We start from the raw sequence: 21,142 nt of genomic DNA on the forward strand, positions 1-21,142 counted from the left end.
CAGTGGGCACCGTCAGAAAGCCCAGAGCCTTGTGATAGCTCCCACCCTGCCTGGCTCAGATCTTCCCATTTTTTTCCTCTGGCACTAACCTAACCTTTTGTTTTTTTGTGTTTGTGTTTGTTTTTGTTTTTGCAGAGTTGGATTACAGAAACTCCTATGAAATTGAATATATGGAGAAAATTGGCTCCTCCTTACCTGTAAGTTCTTCTGCCTCGGGCCACTTAGGGGACTCGCTTTCCTGCCTTCAGGGGCCTCCTCCCCTGTGCAGAGTGTCTCTGGGAGCTCAGACCCCAAATCGAGTGTTTTCTGTGTACACAGCTTCACGGGTGCACAGCAATGATGGACTGGGGCTGGGGGGTTGAGGTTTGTACTCAATCCACTTCGTTTGACATTTTTAGGGAGAAAATGATAGAATACAATTAGATGTCCTGCAGCATTACTTTCCTAGACTGAGAAAGAGCTAGAGATTTCTTTAAAAAAAAAAAAAAAGAGGTGGTGATGGTTTTTCAGGTATACGATTAGCTGTTTTTGAGAAATTGTTTTAATTAACTGAATATTTTCTCTGGGCAATAAGCCTTTCTCCCTGGTTTTTCATTTTAAGAGGTTATGATGGGCACTGTCTTTCCTGGCATAATACCTGCTGCCCTAGGGCATGTTATTCCAAGGGTGACCTCTTGCTGTTGTCAGCGATGCCCTCGGAGACATGTGGCACACAGGAGGGCTTGCTTGCTTGCAGCACTACACGGCCCTGGACATGTTGCTCTTTATCTTTCTTTGCATTAGTCATAGATGCCGGGGTTACTGCTTCCAAACTGCAGGTTGCTGTAAGTTAGACCTGAAGGTTGGGTGGGAGAATGTCCCCATGCACAGGCTTAACTCATGTGCCACATCAGTGAGATCACAGCTCCCTGAGTAAAGCACATGGGCTTTGTCATCATCCCCTTGTGCGTTGCTTAAAGAGCTTAGCTCTGTGGCCACACCTGTTTCCCCAGTAGCTGAGGCCATGTACATAATACTGAGGGTGAGACATTTTACCGCTGAAGGGGAACTGTCGTGTGTTTTGAGATCTTTGATTTAAATGGATTGAAACCGCAAGGGGCCCCTTCCTCTTGTGCCACTACCCACTGCCTGGTGTGTTGGCAGGCCTCGCGGATGAATTTCGTGAGGAGCATGCCCTGCTCAGGAACAGCAGAGCCACCCAGAGATTTCATGGCGGTGCAGAGCAGCATACCTGCCGGCCATTGCAGGGACTTATTTGGGGACCCCAGCAGGGCATGTGGAGGGGGTCTTTCAAGGTCTTCCCATCACTGAGAGATGCCAGTCTCCAGGGCTTGGCATCCCACAGCCCCGGTTTCTAGTCCAGCTGAGTTGCTCTCCAGGCCCTGCCCCTGCCCTGGGCTCATTCAGCTATGGTCAGCCCAGGTCTAGGCTCTTGCCCTACCTCTCTGTTTATCTGCAGTGGCCAGCACAGCTCCTGGCCCAGAGAGCGTGCTCAGTAAATGTTGGTGAATTGAACAAAGTCCAGCTCACCAACGCCGTGGCGTCTTCTCCGCTGGCCACGTTCCTACTTGAACTCAGTTGTACTTTCTCTGCATCCTCCTTCCCTCCTGGCCTCCCCACCTCACTCCTAACCAGGCCCCACTTCCTCCTCTCTTCCTGGTGGCTCCAGAGCAATGAAGGCTTTTCCCTGATGGGTTATTTGTTCTCTGTTGAAGAGTGCTCCAGTTTTCATCTCCGTTGCACGTTCAGGCCAACTGTACCCAAGCTGATATGTGATTTTGATCCCTGCAGCAGGACGATGATGCCCCGAAGAAGCAGGCCTTGTACCTTATGTTTGACACTTCTCAGGAGAGCCCTGTCAAGTCATCTCCCGTCCGCATGTCAGAGTCCCCGACGCCGTGTTCAGGGTATGACTTCCATGATGAGAGAGTTACACATCATGCTGGATGTTCTAAAGCCTCTGAGCACCTTCATGCTGTTATTTTGACTTCATTTCAGTGCATAGATTCAGGCAGCTGACATGCCACATGATTTTTTTTTTTTAATAGAGACAGAGTCTCACCATGATGCCCAGGCTGGTTTCAAACTCCTGGGCTCAAGGGCTCCTCTCACCTCAGCCTCCCAAAGTGCTGGGATTATAGGCATGAGCCACAGTACCTGGCCAACCCACACTTCAGTCTCTCTGAATGTCCACAGGGACATAAACGCATTGGTTTTGTTACTGGCTACCCTTTGGACTAAAGTGAAATCCTTCAGCAGTTGACTGTGTGTCCCACTCCCTATAATCTCGCCCAGTGCACACACACTTTATTCCATCATTTTTCTAAAGGGGGACACTGTGGCCCAGCATTCAAAGCTCGAATCCCACCTGTACCCCCTCCTGGTTGTGTGACCTGAAGTGAGGTACTTGCCTCTCCTGGGCCTCAGTTTCCTTGAATGTAAAGTAAAAGTAATAATGAAATGGACCTTGCAGGGATTTGATGAAGATTAAAGAAGGCTATCCGTCTTCCAGAGCATCCCCGAGCTGTGTGACGGGGAGAGGGCACTCTGTCTACCAGAGAGATGCTGTGTGTAAAGCTCTTGTTGAAGTACCTGGCACACCTCAAGTGCCTGGTAAATGTACATTATTGATATGGGTGTTCATGTTTGCATTTATGAGGGCTGATGTTTGGAGCAGTGCATTGTTTGATCAAGTAAGTGTGGGCATTGCTGTGAGATTTGGACCAGCCTATTTTTGTCTGCCTGCCCCTTTAAGCAGGAGTAAAAGTGCTTGCATTGACTTCTCAGACTTACAAAAGAGACTCTGCAGGCTGCCCAGGGTGGTGAGAACAATGATGATGGTGGTTATGTTGTTAAAACAGTAGTGGCACCAGGTGACAGGTACCACATTAAGTGCTTTACAGGCATGCAGCATCTCATTTAATCTTCACAGAGAGGTCCATCGTCTCCATCTTATAGAGAAGGAAATGGAGGCACGGTATCCAGTCACTTCCCCAGAGTCCACAACCAAGCAGCTGGTGGTCTGCTGAACTGCAGAGCTCGGGTCTGTAGCCAGTGGCATCTGTGCTTCTGCCCCTCCCTTGTCACTTGGTCCTGGGGTGACTGCCCAGCCTAGAGGCTGCATGGCCACTGGAGACCTGGCTCATATCCCTCTGGAAGTCCAGGATTCCTTGTGATATTGACTTGGTCAGGGCATCCTGGTTGATTTCAGTGGGTTTCCCAAGGAGAAGACTAAAGAAAGATGCCCTTTGCTTCCCCCAGGTCAAGTTTTGAAGAGACTGAAGCCCTTGTGAACACTGCTGCGAAAAACCAGCATCCTGTCCCACGAGGACTGGCCCCTAACCAAGAGTCACACTTGCAGGTGCCAGAGAAATCCTCCCAGAAGGAGCTGGAGGCCATGGGCTTGGGCACCCCTTCAGAAGCGATTGAAATTGTAAGTGGAGTTGGAGGGCCCCAGATCACGGGAGATGAGGTGTGGGCCAGCTGCGTATTGTCACCAAGAAGGCCAGGCCTTCAGAGCAACACTCACCTGGCACCTGCCATGGGTCCCACCCTGACTCCCTGACCACAGAAGCCAACCTGGGAGATCCCATACCATGAGGATGAGGGGAAGGTTCTCTGTTCCCACCAGTGTGGTTTTGCATTTCCCACTTAAGTACTTTATATGCCTTCAGGGTTATTTAGTTTCCATTTTTTGCCCCTTAGGACTAGACTGTTGCTTTAGGGCAGTCGTTAAGCAGTCCTCTGCCGCTTCGTCCTTGATGGCAGAGGGCAAGGGACCCTTTTTTGGGAAACAGTTAGTTTTCCTGGGACTTAGTGATGGGAATTTCTCCTGTTCAAAGACCAGGACTTTTCCTCTCCCCAAGCCCTGTGGGGTCTTGCAGAGCAAACAGAGCTGAGCTGAAGGCCTCACCTACCCCCCGAGTCCCTGCACAGCACACGTGTCACATGGCCTTGTGCATTCCCCAAAGTAAGCGATGCCCATGCCACGGTCTTCCACACATCTGAAATGCACCATCCTTCTAGGTGAATTTTAGTTTTATTTCCTCTACCTCCCGCCCAGCAATCCCCAAGCAGGTGTGAAGCCCTTGATTTAGTGTGTTATTTTTGTTGTTCTGTGTTAGTAGGCCATTTCTCTTGTGCATCAAATGTTTATTGAGCACCTACTATGTGTTTGGCAGTTGGATGCTGGGGTGGATACTAGAAAAACAATAGCAAAAAGAGGGTCTAGATGTGAATCAATCTCTCACATGAATACTCTGAAGCACACGTCCATGGTTCACCTTCTACAAAGCTGGCTTCTGATTGTGAAGTCTTTCTGATCTATCAGAAGACACTTTTTCATTTGAAATCATCTTTCCGTGATTTAGAAAATGACCTTTACCAAAACCTTACTTCATATATATATATATTTGGAAGTATTTCTTGAAGAGTTATGTTACGTTTGGAAAACCCACTAGCTAACTGGCCTTTCACCTTCCGCTAGCTAGCTCCCACTCACTGACCAGGGAGTGAGGGTGGCGTGGGGGTGGGAGGACACTGAAGGCTATGCTTTTGGGGAGGGGGTCGGGTCTGCCAATCTCAAGATGTCCATTGTCAGCATGTGGGAATTAGTCTAGATGAAACCACAAGTAATGGCAGCTAATTGATACTCTCTTTAGCCTCAAGGCAAAAATGTCCAGCAAATGGCTGCATGGCCCTTGCTTGGAATCAATGTCACTCTCTGTTCTCCTCTATTTTTCTTGTGTGTCCTCCTCTCTGCCGGCGTTCAGACAGCTCCCGAGGGCTCCTTTGCCTCTGCTGACGCCCTCCTCAGCAGGCTAGCTCACCCCGCCTCTCTCTGTGGTGCACTTGACTATCTGGAGCCCGACTTAGCAGAAAAGAACCCCCCACTATTCGCTCAGAAACTCCAGGTTTGTAGCCCACGTGTGACCTTGTGGGAGTTTGTCAAAACCTCAGTAGAGAATGAACCCCCGAGGCCCAAATGAAATAAGGCAGGATTTGATGAGGAACTGCCGAGAACGTTCCCAGTGACATATCTTCCCCTCAAAGGATGGTATATGTGACGTTCTTTACCCACGATACCAAAGTGATGTAAATTGTGTGATTACATATTGAACAAACCATTTCTATTTCAATTTACAAACTGGGCCCAAATAGTCATTATTTAGAAGCATTGATAGCCCCCAAAGCAGTTTCTGTGATTTATTCACTGAACCAAGAATATTAGATCACCGCTGAGCCAAGCCGTTTATATATACGTGGCTATCTCAGACTCCCAGTGAGATAACATCTGGGCTCAGTCTTGCATCTGGAACCAAAAACAATGATCTACTCTGTGCTTTAAATTTGACAACTTAATTTGATATCCTCTAGACTAGGATGTTCAGAGCAAACCTAGAGAGATTGTTAACAGCCATCTGAGAGATGCAGCTCCATTCATGGAAACTATTGGCCAACTTTACCTTAAGAAAGAAAAAGGGAAAGAAATGAAAGAAAAGAGAACAGTAAAAATTTTGATCCCATTTTGAAAATCATTTCGTATTCAACTGCACAATACTTCCTGACAATCAGAAGGGTGATTTTTAGAAAAGGAAATTAAATGCTTATTTCATGATCTGCTGAGGTGCTAATTGTGAGAGAAAGGCGGAGCGCGTGTTTTTCCCGAGTGCCTGTCATGACACATTTTCGTGGCACGTTCATTTCTCGGATGTGGAAACCATTGACGTCTGTCTTGATGCATTTCCCTGCGGTTTGCCCACACTCCCTGTGGGCAGGAGGAGTTAGAGTTTGCCATCATGCGGATAGAAGCCCTGAAGCTGGCCAGGCAGATTGCTTTGGCTTCCCGCAGCCACCAGGATGCCAAGGTACCGGTTTGCTGCTGCGTGCGCCACCTCCTGAGAATGTCATGTGTGCCGCTGGGGTCCAGAAGCTGCTTTGCTAACCATCCGCCAGGCGGGCATCATCGGTGTCCAGCAAAGGGTCGTTTCCAAAAAGCTGAAAGCGTCACTCTTGCATAAATACACACTGAGCACATAGCTAAGATCCATTTAAGTCGATAATGCTAAACCGCGGGATAGTAATGCTGGCTAAATGAGAGAGAATACAGAGACCAATGTATGGGTCAGTAGGGTAAAGAAGGCTAGCCTAAGATGGCAAAGTTGGATAGAAAACTGGTTAGCACCAATTCAACAGAGCAAAACAAAATCATGACCTTTGAGGGTTTTTTTTTTCTACAGATACCATTTGCTTCTCTATTGAGCAAACATAATTTGCAACTTTTCTATTTTCTGCAAGTTAACGTCTGACTTTGTTGAGACAAGGCCCTAATCAATAATACATAGTAAGTGAAACCAAGACATTTGATAATATTCTAGACCAGGCTTAAGCAATTCTTTCTGTAAAGTGCAAATGATAAGTATTTCCAGCCTTGTGGGCCGTACTGTCTGGCACTGTTCCAATAAAACTTTTATTTGTTTGTTTGTTTGTTTTTTTACAAAAAACAGCAGTGGGCCATTTGGCCCGTGGAGTTTCCCAATTCCTAGTTTTAGCATGGAGTATGACATTGACAGGGCATGCAGAAATCTTTTTGCCTGGCTTCCAAGTTTGGGGTAACTTTTATTAACAATTTGAATGAGTTGCTGATGAGGTGCAGAACGTGTGTTTGCCCCTGGACTGCCCATGCAAACCTTGGTCTCTGAGGGCGGCCTCGTTCCCACCCCTCACCCCACCCCAAGTTGGATAGCCCGATGAACCTGGTGTGTCAGACTGTGCTCTGTGGCTTTGAACAAGTAGGTGAACCTCTTCGAGCCTTAGTATTGCCGTTCGTGAGATGAGGCCAATAGCCAGTGTACAGGTTGCTGTGAGGATGACAGATGTCTGGTGTGTGGAGAGTGGCACCATGCTTGACACATAGTAGGTGTGTGATAAAGGAAAGCCGCTGTTGTTAGCTGACACTTCCCTCTTGCTTCTGTTACCTGATCAGGTGCTCCCAGCATCTCTCCTCGGTAGGTGGATCCGGGTCCCATTTTACATATGGGAGATGGAGCCACTTGACGGTGATTCACCAGCCTGTTGGGGACTAGAACTCAGGTCTCCAAGTGAGAGGCCCCTCGCTGGGTGTGGTGGTACACACCTGTAGTTCCAGCTACTCGGGAGACTGAGGTGGGAGGATTGCTTGAGCCCAGGAGTTCAAGGTTACAGAGAGCTGTGATCACTTGATTGCACTCCAGCCAAGGTGACAGAGCGAGACCCTATCTTTTAATTGAAAAAATACAAATGGGAGCCCCTGGCCTGCCTGCCTGGAGTAACAGCTCATCTGCAGGGGGGCAGTGAGGTCTGTGTCTCTCATCCTTGGTACAAGAGTAGGAGTTCCGGCTGCTGCTCCAGCCCTGAGGGCCCCGCAGTGAGGTCTCCTTGGCCATACCCAAAAGAGAGACCCCTCCCAGAGACAGTGGGTGCTTACACTGTGGGTGTGCAGGCTGGGAACAGCGAGACCCAAGGCAGGGACAAGAATGTCAATACAGATTGGGGATGTCCTCGTTCTTGTTGCCAAACCATAAGCTTAGGTTGAATTTCCATGAAAGCGAGATTTTTAGAAAGCATGAAGCAGTGAGGATTTTCCCCCCACTAGATTTATTTCTAGACATCCTTGGGGCCTAAAGACAGAATGAATTGCATGCAGTTTAGCCATTGTAAGTACCATGTATTCCTGTCCAGAGTTTGAGGTGGAATTGAGCATGTTTGGTGAGTAGCTCAGGGTGGATATGGAGTGTGCTGAGTGCTTTGGTCCCCCTGCCACCTCCTTTGGAGAGCGGCCAGAGATGACTGTTGGCGAATAATGGCCAGGAGTTGACTTTTTGTCAATTACAGGCTGTTCTCAGAATATGTGCCCCAATTCTGAGTTAGAAAATAGAGTCATGTGTGTTCATAGTATATAGGTCGGAGAGGCAGCCCAAGCCACCTCTTTTATTTCAGAGGCGTATGCTCAAAGGAGTATTCTGTGACTGTCTTGGAGTATATAGGGAATATTTTTCTCTAGCAGAGTAACTTGTATTGCTTTTGTTAAGAAGTGCATTACCTGGTGATGTTGGCCCGTGGAAAATAGATGGTGTTCCTGTAGCTACCCAGCCCGAGGGTGGTCCACGGGCCTGACCTCAAGTTGGTCCGTGTGGGTTTCTTTTTCATATAGAAAGATTGTTCCTTGCTGCATTGGAAGCTCCTGATGCATAGGAAGAGAAAACAGCAGCTGTGTAACCAATTTGCCTTTTTTTCTGGCCATATATTTCAGCGGTAGGTGACACAGCTCTGTCATTTTGCCAACGTGGTCTTAAGCTGTTGCTAGCACAAAGATGAAATCACTTGGAATGAAAAATATCATATTGCATGGATGAAAATCACCATAAGCTAGAGTGGGGAGTGATTTTCCGGTTGTTCCCTAGAGCAGCTTTGACTTCCATTTCTCTCTAGACTGATGGAGAGCTGAGTCAGCCTTGCAGGAGCTGCAGTGGGGGTTTCTTCATCTCAGTTAGAAAATGTGAGAAATGAGGAAAAGTCCTTAGGGCCCAGGGTGTCGGGCTGCAGTCTTACCATTACTTTCCTTCCACATCCTTCTGGTCAAACGGAATTTGGTTGTGTCCTCCTGGGAGTGAACCTGACGAAGGTCACTGGAAATGTGGTACAGGAGCCCTGAATTTAACACTCAGCCACGTCAGATAGAACCTGAATGTTGTGTCTGGGTGGCTCTCCAAGAGGCACAGGCTGTGGGCCTTTCTGGATTGGGGGACCCAATATAAAGATGGAAGAATGTGTCTGGGTTCCTTAGGAACAAGGCCATACAAATAACAAGCTTCAGGAAGGGGGCAAGTCCTAGCAAGAGGCCCCCAGGGCGGTTGAGTGGTGTGGCCCCTCAGTCCTGGCTTAGAAGAGGCCTATGCCTGGAGCTCACATGAGCAAGAGAAGGAGTTGGGGCCACCTGTGTTGTCGTTGAGCAGCCTGGCAGCATGCTCTGTGTTTCCCTCTCTATTGCTGTGTCACAGACTACCCCCACCCATACACACACATTGAGCCGAGGTTCAAAAGGAGGGAGACGTGATGCCCAAAAGCCACAAGTACAGCCTGAGAGGAGTGACAAGGACCAGCTCGCGAGCGCCTGTGTATTTGGCCATTTGGAGCCTCTGTGGTCATTGCCTGGAGGCTGTGTCTTGACTCGGTGGGCAGGAGCAGCTGGCTGTTGCCGGTGGTGCCACCTGTGGGAGTGGCATAAGGCCTGATGCTGAGTGCCTCCCCATGATCACCGCTCCTACTGGGCTTGGGGACCGCCTGTGGTCAGAATTGGATGGGGCAGCACCCAGCGGAGGCCACTCTCCTGCGTGGGTGGCGGCACATGACCTGGACACCCTCTGAGCACCAGGCCTGTATCCATGCACCATGGCCTTGGTCCAGGTGGCTGTCATCTCCCTAGCTCATCCTGACTCCTGGCCTCACCCCTCCGTGGCCCCTCTGGCATGGCTCTCCCAGCCTTGGATGGCAGGTGCTCTCCCCAGAATTGGCCTCTCTCTGCTCCAGGGGACAGGGATCCTGCCACAGTGCTAGCCCCTCCCCTCCATGTCTGGCAGCAGGGAACTGTCGACAAGGGGGCTAGGATGCCACCCCCAGCTGCCAGCAGGAAGGACCCCAGGCACAGCCTGCAGGTCTGAAGTGGGTGACAGTGGCCAGAGGTTCTCACAGGTCGCAGGACTTCAGTGGAGTGAAGGTTGGAAATTGGTTACAAAGGCCATGCCTTCTGCGTCACAGCCATTTCACATTTCAATTTGTGATTCTAGTGGCTTTTTTGGCCCCTCTAAAGTAGCAAGTGAGGGTTATGTGAGAGAAACAAAGCTTAATCTAAAAATGTCTGATCTTAAAATATCAGCGACAGACAAAGCTATCAATTTCTGTTAAAAACAATTCTTGGTTGTAAGGGGAAACCAGAGTGTACACAATGAATTTCATCAACATGCAGATACTCAGGCAGTAATTCAAGAGGGCTCTGAAGTCATCTATTCCTTTATTGAAAACACCAGGTGGCCGGGATGAAGGGGTCAGTGAACAGTCTACATGGTAGTGTCCATTTGCATTTTCTTAGAAACCCCATTATTTTATTGATTTTTTTTCATTCCCCTTCTTGTTTTACGAAGGATTTTAGGCAACATAAAGATAATTAATTCCTTCATTAGTCATATTTAGTTTCTGCCCAGTATGATAAAGTTAGTTTTAATTAAATCAATTTTTCTCCTGCGCTGCAGGGAGCCTGCTTATTTTGATCAGAATTGAATCTCATTCTGGGAAACCTTGTGCCCCAGTCTCTGAGATTCTCCATTTTATTCATCTTCAGAAGGTCCACGCTGAGTTTGATGGTGACTAATGTTGTTTTCATTTTGAAATTTTATTGCTCATTAAAAAAAACACACACATTTGTTGACTTTAAAAGTGAACAGTTTTTGTTTTTCCTTTTAAAATCCTTTGCCTTTTTAAAATTTTTTTAAGACAGAGTCTCACTCTGTCACCCAGGCTGGAGTGCAGTGGCGCGATCTCAGCTCACTGCAACCTTCGCCTCCTGGGTTTCAAGTGATTCTCGTGCCTCAGCCTCCCCAGTAGCTGGGATGACAGGCATGCACCACCACACCTGGCTAATTTTTGTATTTTTAGTAGAGACAGGGTTTTGCCATGTTGGCCAGGCTGGTCTTGAACTCCTGGCCTCAAGTGATCCACCTGCCTCAGCCTCCCAAAGTGTTTGGATTACAGGTGTGAGCCACTGCAACCGGCCCCCAATTTTTTTTTATTAAAAATTTTTCTAGAGATGAGATCTCACAATGTTACCCAGGCTGTTCTCAAACTCCTGGCCTCGAGGGATCCTCCCACCTCAGCCTCCCAAAGTGTTGGGATTACAGGTGTGAGTGAGCCACCGCACACGGCCCAGAATTTTTTTCAGAATTGTGTGTTTATGAACTTTCTCCATAAGGACAAATATTGAGTCTTGATCTCTGTGTCATTTTTCAACTACTTCCTGAGAAGTTCCCCCATGACAAGCAGAACTGTGAAACCCATTTTCCAATAGCAGAGATGAACCCCTGCATGTGAGGCTCTGGCCCTGTGGCTTGGTGGTGCCCTTGCTTCTGGGAGGTCAGCCTGCCTCTGCTGAGGGCTATTAGTATGTATTCTGGTCAAGCGTCCTTAAAACGGGGACTTCTTGAGGGCCTGAGCCTGCCCTGTTCTCACATGAGCGAGTCTCTGGGGTCTGCTTGACTGTGTCTCTGGGGACTGTGTACTTCCATCTCTGGCCAGTGGATCATTTGGGTCCTGCTTCAGGGTCACCCCAAGTATGCAAGGCCAGGCAGGGGCCAAGAAACCCAGGCAACAGACGTTCAATCTTCCAGGACAACCGAAACTATATAGTTTCACCCTGCATGTATACAGCTAACTAACCGGTCCTAACTCAGTCATCTCCGGTCCTATCCATTAAACTTCTTGAGTTTTCCAAGCTGTCTCCCTTCTCGGGTTCATTTTCCCTGATGCTGTCGTAGGGTAGGCACGCCTGTTCTGGTGGTGGAAGAGACAAATTCTGCACAGGTACCTTTAGGTCCTCCCCCTTCCCAGTTACTGTTGGCTCTTTAATCTTACCTGCTGTCCTTGGTAAGCCCTCATCATTCTTTCCCCAAATCTCTCTCTCTCTACTACACTGTGGTAGCCTTTCACCATTCAATTTCTTCTCATAATTTCCCAAGGGAAGAAGCAGCCTACTCTGCCTGTTAGAGCACTCTAGTATTGATAACTAGGGTAGAGGTTCGCTGGGCAGCCATGACAGCGCCACGAGGTTAATGCATAGGACTGCGAGTGTGGTTGGTTTGATGTTTCTTTTGCAGTAGAAGTAGACTGACAACCCGGCTGTGCTGGTCGATGATGCTGCTAACACCGCATTTCAACTGTGTTGCAAATTGCCGAGCATTTTGTGCAAAGGGAAAAAGAATAACCACAGACTCCTCCTCACCTGTGGGAGGCCAGTATCTGTCCTCCACAAAAGGCTGTAAAGCCTCAAACCAACATCAGTTGGGTAGGTTGGGGTGGTGGATCATGCCACTTGTTCAGGGTCTAATCAGCAAATGTGGATATTGTCATTGACCCAGTTTTTAATTTTCCCATTAACGTAACAGACTTCATGGCAACAGAACTCTTACATAACTCTTACATAACTCCAACATAACTCTTACATCCAGAGACTCTACCTAGCCAAAGGTGATATTGGTTGACAACTACAGTAGGCTTTAAGCTTTGTGTGACTCACATCCTTTCAAACAGAGCTAAACAAATGCCCTTAAAATGGAAATGTAAACAGTCTTGCAAAAGTGATCAAATCTGTGGTTATTCAAAACTAGGCAAACGTAGACTAGAATTCAACATTATTCACCATTGAGATCTCATTTTGGAAGTGGAGGCTGCTGAATAGTGCCCTGGGTTCTCAGGCGCTGTGCCTAAGTGGCTCAGTGAGTGATAAATGGCAGAGATAAGCAGGTACCAGACATGCTGGACTCCAAGGCCTCGGAGCTTAAGGGGCCTCTGCCATTAACCCCTTTGTCTGCCTGCCCAGGTGCAGAATGATAGATCTCCATCCATAGACTGGACTCGGCATTTCCCTGTTCATCAGTCTTTGCACTTTCTCATACTTTTGATGTTCTTTGTTTCAAAACCATACAATTGGCCCATTCATGAGAGGGTGAGTATAATCCTCTTTGTCATATGATTAATGCTAACTTTTTTTTTTTTAATTAAAAACGATTCCACAGAGAGAGGCTGCTCACCCAACAGACGTCTCCATCTCCAAAACAGCCTTGTACTCCCGCATCGGGACCGCTGAGGTGGAGAAACCTGCAGGCCTTCTGTTCCAGCAGCCCGACCTGGACTCTGCCCTCCAGATCGCCAGAGCGGAGGTATCGTGGCATGTGGTGTAATTACCCTCTTCCTGCCACTTATAAATACGTATGCTCGTGGTCCACAAAGCCAGAGTCTTTGGAGACAGACTTTGTCCTCTGAATGCTGCAGGCAAAGATGTGTGGCACACCATGCGTTTTGATCTTCCTAGACGCTATCGTGTAATGGGCCTTTTGGCCTTGTTGAATTTACAACAAAAAGCGTGCCCCTTTCAGTTGCTCCCCAGTGGGCACTGTGAAAGTCTGATATCTGGCTGCTTTCTTTTTTATGCTCGGGGAAGTTCTCTGAATGTAATTATGGTTTATTGTAGGAAGTTTTCATTCCACATTTATTCACCGTCTCCTTTTCTTGATCTATGAATTGCTCAGAGCCGAATTCACTCATTTGGGGCTAACCTTTCTCTTCTCTCTGAAACTAGATCATAACCAAGGAGAGAGAGGTCTCAGAATGGAAAGATAAATATGAAGAAAGCAGGCGGGAAGTGATGGAAATGAGGTCAGTTGGGGAGCTGGGCCTTCCTCATGCCTGAGGGATGCTTACCTGTGGTTTAATAATGACTGGAGCTGGTGTGGTCCACAGAAGAGTGTCTTCTGTGGAAGTTCTCTCTTTATTACACACAGTTCATATTTTTCTAAAAGTATTTTTACTCTATTACTATTACTAAAATAGCATGCACATGAATTAAAGAATGCATTCAAATAAATGTATGTACAATGCAAAACAGATCTCCCCACTCAGCGTCCAGTTCCACAACTCGCAGGTGACTATCTTCTGTTTCTGGTGGATTCTTCCAAGAATTTTCCATTTCTCATCACAAATGTAACAATGAGTGTAAACAGCCTCTTTTTTCTCCAAAATAAATGAGAGCTTGCAGTATACATCATTCTACACTCTTTTTAATTTAATTTTTTTTTTTTTGAAACAGAGTTTCGCTCTTGTTGCCCAGGCTGGAGTGCAGTGGCGCCATCTCGGCTCACTGCAACCTCCAACTCTGCCAGGTTCAAGTGATTCTCCTGCCTCAGCCACCCGAGTAACTGGGATTACAGGCGCCTGCCACCATGGCTGGCTAATTTTTTGTATTTTTAGTAGAGTCAGGGTTTCACCATGTTGGCCAGGCTGGTCTCAAACTCCTGACCTCAGATGATCCACCCGCCTTGGCCTCCCAAAGTGCTGGGATTACAGGCATGAGTCGCTGCGCCTGGCCCACCACGGCTGGCTAATTTTTTGTATTTTTAGTAGAGTCAGGGTTTCACCATGTTGGCCAGGCTGGGCTCAAACTCCTGACCTCAGATGATCCACCCGCCTCGGCCTCCCAAAGTGCTGGGATTACAGGCATGAGTCGCTGCTCCCCACCACTCTTTTTAAATTTAATAGCGTATTTTTGACATATTTTTTATTCCTCTCTGCCTCGTTCTGTTTAACAGGTGCTTAATGGTCCATTGTATGGATATAACATAATTAATTTAAACAGTCTCTGTGGACAAACATTTAGGATGTTTCCTGACTGTAGCTTAAATGATTTATTTTCATTTGTGGTATATTGTAATAGAAATATAGTCACCATGTATAGTGTACATAAGTACAATGGCCGATACTAGTTTTTTTTGTGTGTGTGTTTTTGAGATGGAGTGTCCCTCTTGTTGCCCAGGCTGGAGTGCGATGGTGCGATCTCGGCTCACTATAACCTCCGCCTCCCGGGTTCAAGTGGTTCTCCTGCCTCGGCCTCCCAAGTAGCTGGGATTACAGGCGCCTGCCACCATGCCCGGCTAATTTTTGTTTTGTATTTTTAGTAGAGACGGGGTTTTATCATGTTGGCCAGGCTGGTCTTGAACTCCTGACCTTAGGTGATCTGCCTGCCTTGGCCTCCCAAAGTTCTGGGATTACAGGCATGAGCCACTGCACCCGGCCCCGATACTAGTTTATTATCAAAATCAGTTGCATTCCTGGCTACCATTTTAAGCAGAAAAGCGAACTGTAGGTAATCATATCCCGTTTTCTAGGTCATCGTAGGATCTTCCTGAAAATTCTCCTGTTCGTTCCTTCTTTCTGCTGATGGTTCCCTGTGACCACCTCTGGACATTGAGCCTAGCGTGCTATTTCACATTCAAACGAAAGCCCTGCATTTGCATTATTTTTAAACCTCTTTGTTTTTTCTCTTATTTGGGGGTATGGGTGGTTCTAGTTTTTTTACATGCACTGAAAATGAGGCATGGCACCCAGGAAGGCTGGAAGTTCTGTCTCTAATTTCTTTTGCCTCCTGGGAGCTTTGCCTTCTTGGTGCCTGGGGAGTGCTTATTCGTGGTTTGAGAAGTCGTACCACTGAGGGGCCCCCAGGAGGTGCCATTTACTAGCTGATGTGGTAGGATTTCAAGATGTCACCAGCTGGTGCAGATGTACCGGCATTTGGTAGCCCGAATGTCAGCCCGTCAGCCTCTGGAGTTAGACTAGGTGAAAACCAGGCTCTGCTTCCCAGCCACTCCGGGGCATCTTACTTAACTCTGCCTCACTTTGCTTATTAACTTGAAAATGGGGGTAAATAACAGGGCCTCAACAGAGTAGAGCAGAAGGATTATGAACAAAGGCTGCGGAGACTGATGCTTGGATTCACATCTGGGCTCTGCCACTTGGCAGCCTTGGGATCCTGGAAGAGTTTCTGAATCACTCTTACTCCACCCCAGCGTCTTCATCAGTAATGCTGGGAACAGTGAGAGCACTGCCTCTTAGGGTCATTGTGAGGGTAAAGTGAAAAAACAGCACAGCTAAGCTATTTTCAGGTCCCTGGTCTCTCCACGCTTCCAAAAGGACACGTCCCTTACCTCCTTGTGTCCTCAGCAGTGATGAGTGGTTAGACAGGGCAGCCTCAAAGATCTATCACAGCTTGGTGATTCTGAGATGCAAGGAGGTGTTGTTTAACGGCAGAAAACACAGAATCGCTCCTGTGTAGGATTTGGAAAGAACCCTCGGAGGCTCATCTCATGGTTACCTTTCTCGGGAGTCCATTCTGGGGTGAGACACTGACCTTGGGACCAAGGTTGAGCAGCCAAGGGCAGGCACCCAGCATCAGACTTTGCAGAATGCATTCTACCTTCATTATTCCTTTTACCCTTATTGAATTTCCCATACAGCCCTGAAAGGTGGGGTCTAGGAAAATCCTTACTCTACCAAGGAGTAAGCAGAGCGCCCGCAGCTTCCATGAATGTCGTGCTCAGGGTCACACAGCTGGGAGGGGCACGCTCAGCGGGAGCCCAGGCCTCCTGACCGGGTGGGGGTCTCTGTGGTTTTCTGTCATTAGGGTCCTGGATCTTCAACAGTTATCCGCTCTTGGTTCTCTTGTGGGGAATAATTACTGGATAATGTAGGTGAACCCCTGATTCTTTTTGAGACGTTTCTTCCAGCAGATTGGCTTTGGAGAAAGGACATCTTCACACATCAGTCCTTCCATTTGGGGACAGCTGGGAGGCAGTATGACAAACAGGGGATCTTAGTGCTTTTGTGCAGTTACTGTCTATTGAGGCTTCCCAAGAAGTTTACTCTGGGTCAGTAGGAGATGAGATTTGTGTTCAGTGATGCCAGATGCATGAGATGCTTTGGAAGAAGATGCGGATAAAAGGTGATAGGGTTCCAAGGAGAAATCAAGGAAGGCTTCTTGAAGGAGACACCATTTGAATTGGACCTTGAGAAACAGACTGTGAGGGGTAGAAATAGAGAGAAAGTGAATAACATGGGCAGAGGCATGGGGATGAGAAGGCCGAGAGCAAACAAGAAATCATTGATTCTCACTGAGCCACTGTGTTCATGACGTGGTGTGGAAGGAGGTAAGATGGATGAGGGAGGTTGGGCCCAGGTTGCAAAGACCTCAGTTGTCAGGCTGGAGGTTTGGCTTTATTTTTAATTTTTAAATTTTTTTAGAGATGGAATCTCGCTCTGTTGCCCACGCTGGAGTACAGTGGCACAATCATAGCTCACTGCAGCCTCAGACTCCTGGGCTCAAGTGATCCTCCCACATTAGTCCCTCGAGTAGCTAGGACCACAGACGCAGACCACCACACCTGGTTAATTTTGTATTTTTTGTAGGGACGGTGTTTCACCATGTTGCCCAGGCTGGTCTCGAACTCTTGGACTCAGGCAAACCTTCTGCCTTAGCCTCTTGAGTAGCTAGGACTACAGGTGCACACCACTATGCCTTATTAATTTTTTTTTTCATTTTTGTATAGGCAGGATCTGGCTGTGTTGCCCAAGGTGGTCTCAAAATCCTAGCCTTAAGTAATCCACCAGCCTCAGCCTTCTCAGTACCTGGGACTACAGGCATGCACCACTCTACTTGGTTTGATTTTTTTTCTTAGTGGGCAGTGAGGGATGTTGAAGGCTTTGCACAAGGGAGTGGCATATTTAGAGTCATGCACCAGGAAAATGAGCGTGCAGGGCGAGGGCTGACATTGAAGGTGACCCTGGAAGTTGGGGCCCTGCTGGACATGGGTCAGGCTGTGGCGTCCAGCTGTGTGAGATGGAAAACCATTCTGTTGTCATGACTCCAACGTGTCTTTACTTCTCTTATAGGAAAATAGTGGCCGAGTATGAGAAGACCATCGCTCAGATGATAGGTAGGTGTCCTGACCTGCGGCGGCTCAGGCCGGCCCCGATGTTTCTGAACTATGAGGAGGCCTTGGAAGATAGGAGGCTCAGAGTGGGTTTCTGGTAGAGCGTGAAGCCTTTCAGGGAAGGACCAGAGCATTCCAGAAAATATGGCTTTGCCCCAGGACAGAGTCTGGGGCTTCTTGGTAACACCCCCCTGAACTGTGCCATAGCATTATTCACACCCATGGGAAGCCATGGCAGTCACCTGCCAGCCACCATCTGACTCAGCCAAGGACTCTCTACCTTGTGGGGAAAGAGATTCCTTTTGGGTGGGATATTTGGGGGATTTTTTCTTTTTGCTTGTGGGAGATAATAGGAATCAAATCCCTAGACCCTAACTTAGTTTAGACTCAAATGACACCTCAGCTTTTCCACAAGGACCCAGGGACAAGGACAGTGGACCATGGCGTGATTGTCCGCCTCCTTCCTCCCGTGACCATGGCAGGCCCTGTTCACTGACCCCAGCACTGTTTCTCACTGAGATTGGACGCTGCCTCGGAATCCTTCTTAACACGGCGTCCCTGGCAGCCAGTACTGAGAAATTTGCTTTGGCTCACAATAAAAGAAGGCCTCAAGTTATAAGCTACACATCCCTGGGCCTTTTTTTCTTTTCTTTTGTTTTTTTTTAAATAATGAGAAAAGATCTTGCAGAAGTTCTAAGCCCAAGTTTTTATGCTAATGGTCACTATTCAGAAATCATATTATAACTGGGTCTGTGGGATTTTTTTAAAATTAATTAATTATTTGCTTAGGTTTATGATAATCCATTTTTTGTTTGTTTTGGGATGGGGTCTTGCTTCGTTGCCCAGGCTGGTCTCAAACTTCTGGGGTTTAGTGATCCTCCTGCCCTGGTTGCCCAATGTGCTGGGATTACAAGGCGTGAGCTACCATGCCCAGCCCATGATAACCAGTTTTGTTGTTGTTGTTGTTGTTTGAGACCGTCTCGTTCTGTCACCCAGGCTGGAGTGCAGTGGCACGATCTTGGCTCACTGCAACCTCCACCCCCCAGGTTCGAGCAATTCTCCTGCCTCAGCCTCTCAAGTAGCTGGGATTATAGGCATCTGCCATCATGCCTGGCTAATTTTTGTATTTTTAGTAGAGACGGGGTTTCACTATGTTGGCCAGGCTGATGTTGAACTCCTGACTTTAAGTGATCCACCTGCCTCGGCCTCCCAAGGTGCTGGGATTGCAGGCGTGAGCCACTGCACCTGGCCCAATAACCAGTTTTTTTTCTTCTAAGGATATATGGAGTAAAAACTCCAGGTCACTGCAGACCACACTTTATGTGTCCAAGTTTGACACTATGCTGGCACCTGGCCCCCACCCCCAAACATATGGATGTATGAGTCACATCACACCTGTAGCTTGTCCCAAGATAAATATAATAGTAGCCTCAGGAATAGTGAAGAGGCCAACAATTGAGTGCTTTCCATTCAAAGGAGCTTCAATTTTGATTTATTGTAACAAAGTTCATTTCACCCAGAAAAGAAGCCCTTTCATGTTTAGCCTCAATGGTGCATGCTTCCTATCAAAGTGAAACTTCTTTATTAAATTGGTATAAGAATTTATGAACACATATGGATAAGATAAAAAAAAAACTCTTGGAGTTGAAAATGCTGGCAAAAATGGTCAGGCTAAGGGATTGATGTCTTCCTTATGCGGTGTTTGGCAAGTAGAACACAACTTTTTGGCCTCCTGGAGTCTTGGGATTTGAGAACATCACTCAGGCCCTCCATGGTTCATCTGGAAACATCCTGCTCCATCTCAGAGCCATACACTTTCATTTTTGCCCTTGGTGATGACATTTTGGTAAATGTTGAAATGCGGGGGAAAGGGTGTGAGCTTTTGCTCCTGAGAGAAAGCTACCCAAGCCATCTTTTATTGCTCAGCTGGTGAAGTTGATATAAACAGACATTCCCTCTTGAAAATTAAAAGTGGAGAATTTCTCTAGTTGGCATAAATGTCCTGTCCTTGTCATGACAGAAAGATTACTCCCACGGTTTCCTCAAAGAATATCTGCAGGTGACAGCAGTGAGGACCTTTTCAATCCTAGGCAGTGTGAGTTCCCTCCAAGCCCTGGAGAGAATGCCACCTGCCTTCCTCTCATCCTGGTGCCAGGGGTTAGGGCCACACATCACCCCCCATCCCCACCCCTGCTCCCTGATGTGTTTGGCCTGAGGGACCCTCTCTTCAAGAGCTGTACACACAATCCCTTAGAACATTTTCCTGTCCTTGGGGTACTCTCTGGGTGGCCCCTGAGACTCCTCCAGTGTCCCTGGCTGGGAGCAGCACTGCCACACAGAGGGGCATCTCACTGTGTGTCCGTTCCCCGATCCCCATCCTCATTCACCCATTGACCGTCCTCTGTCATTCCAAGGTTTTTTTCATCAGAAAGGTGACAGGCCTGTGGTTGTCATTCCTTCAGCCACTGTTGCAGGTCATTGACTGAGGTCACCATAGATTTCAAGGTCCTTGTGTCCTTGTGGAAGACAGCAGGGGGCTGAGGCATGGCTGGGACTCACTGTGGCTCTGGGCAGGACGTGCCTTCTTTCTGGCACGGTTCAGGTCAGGGTCTCTCCATGCTTGGTAACATGCCCAGGAGGCCCACCTGGGTTCCATGCTTTTCTTTCCATTTTCACTCACGTAACCAGCATCCCTTGTGAAAGAGGAAACTCAGGCCCAGAGAGATTGGCAGTTCAGGACCACCGTGACTGTAGTCGTATTTTGAAGTCAAACCAGCTCCAGCCCACATGTCTAGCTCTTCCTGGCTCTGCTCCATTCAGCTTTCACAGATGCTCCACACCAGTGTGACATCGGTCCTGCCGTTGTTATTCATTTGCATCAAATGTTACTGGAGAGATATGTTTTGTTAAGCTCAAATAGTGACTATTTAGAATTCAGAAGAGAGAGAGAGACTTCTGTGCTTTCTGCATTCCAGGTTGTTGCAATTGATTTTTTTCTGCTTTTCTAACAACTGCCCTGATTATCTGTTTTGCTTCCATTTTCTGTTGCTTCTTGCCCTTTGCTTGCAAAACAAACAGGCAAGCCTGGTAAGTAAACGCTTTTCCCCCTAATTTGACACCTGCCCATTGCAACCCTTTGTTTGTTTGTTTTTCTATTTTTGTTATTTTTGCTTTGTGTATTGCTGCATTCCCCCCACATGATTTCATGATGTTTTGCCTGAAAAAGCCAGAAAAGTCTTCAGGAGCATTGTTTTGTTGTTGAGTGTAGGGTGTCTTTCTCCTGATTTGAAGAACCTAACTGCGTTTGTCATGTACAAAAGGATTTGTGAAGCATTCTTGCCTCCCCCGTCTCCTGGGAACGGGGTAATTCTATTTTTAAAAACGGTTAGGTTGAGAGGAAAGGAAACCTGAGGCAGGTGAAGTCTTGGATCCAGGAAATCAGATGGACTTGGTTTGGTAAACAGCTCCTTTACCAAGTCAGGTGAAACATACACATGGGCTCAGATCAGCCCAGAATATACACCATACAGCGTGCTGGGAACTAAGAAAGCAGCCAGAATTCCAAGAATAAAAACAAG

At 47.5% G+C, this 21,142-nt stretch overlaps 1 protein-coding gene across 8 annotated transcripts in view; it reads left to right on the forward strand.

Annotated features, from left to right (window-relative positions):
* TACC2 (transforming acidic coiled-coil containing protein 2) overlaps positions 1 to 21,142 on the forward strand; it is a 201,023-nt gene that overhangs the window by 170,877 nt on the left and 9,004 nt on the right. For 3 of the 8 annotated variants that reach the window (XM_063607539.1, XM_008951008.5, XM_008951007.3), the window contains 7 exons: positions 136 to 197; positions 1,792 to 1,907; positions 3,262 to 3,433; positions 4,773 to 4,913; positions 12,822 to 12,965; positions 13,385 to 13,461; positions 17,524 to 17,567. In XM_063607539.1, coding sequence (XP_063463609.1) covers positions 136 to 197; positions 1,792 to 1,907; positions 3,262 to 3,433; positions 4,773 to 4,913; positions 12,822 to 12,965; positions 13,385 to 13,461; positions 17,524 to 17,567 — 756 coding nt within the window. Of the gene's footprint in view, positions 1 to 135; positions 198 to 1,791; positions 1,908 to 3,261; positions 3,434 to 4,772; positions 4,914 to 5,777; positions 5,868 to 12,821; positions 12,966 to 13,384; positions 13,462 to 17,523; positions 17,568 to 21,142 lie in introns of all 8 variants that reach the window. The other 5 variants (XM_063607540.1, XM_055093412.2, XM_055093411.2 and 2 more) reach the window with 2 other exon arrangements.

Source organism: Pan paniscus, chromosome 8, assembly GCF_029289425.2.
Source record: "Pan paniscus chromosome 8, NHGRI_mPanPan1-v2.0_pri, whole genome shotgun sequence".
Taxonomy (NCBI): Eukaryota; Metazoa; Chordata; class Mammalia; order Primates; family Hominidae; genus Pan; species Pan paniscus.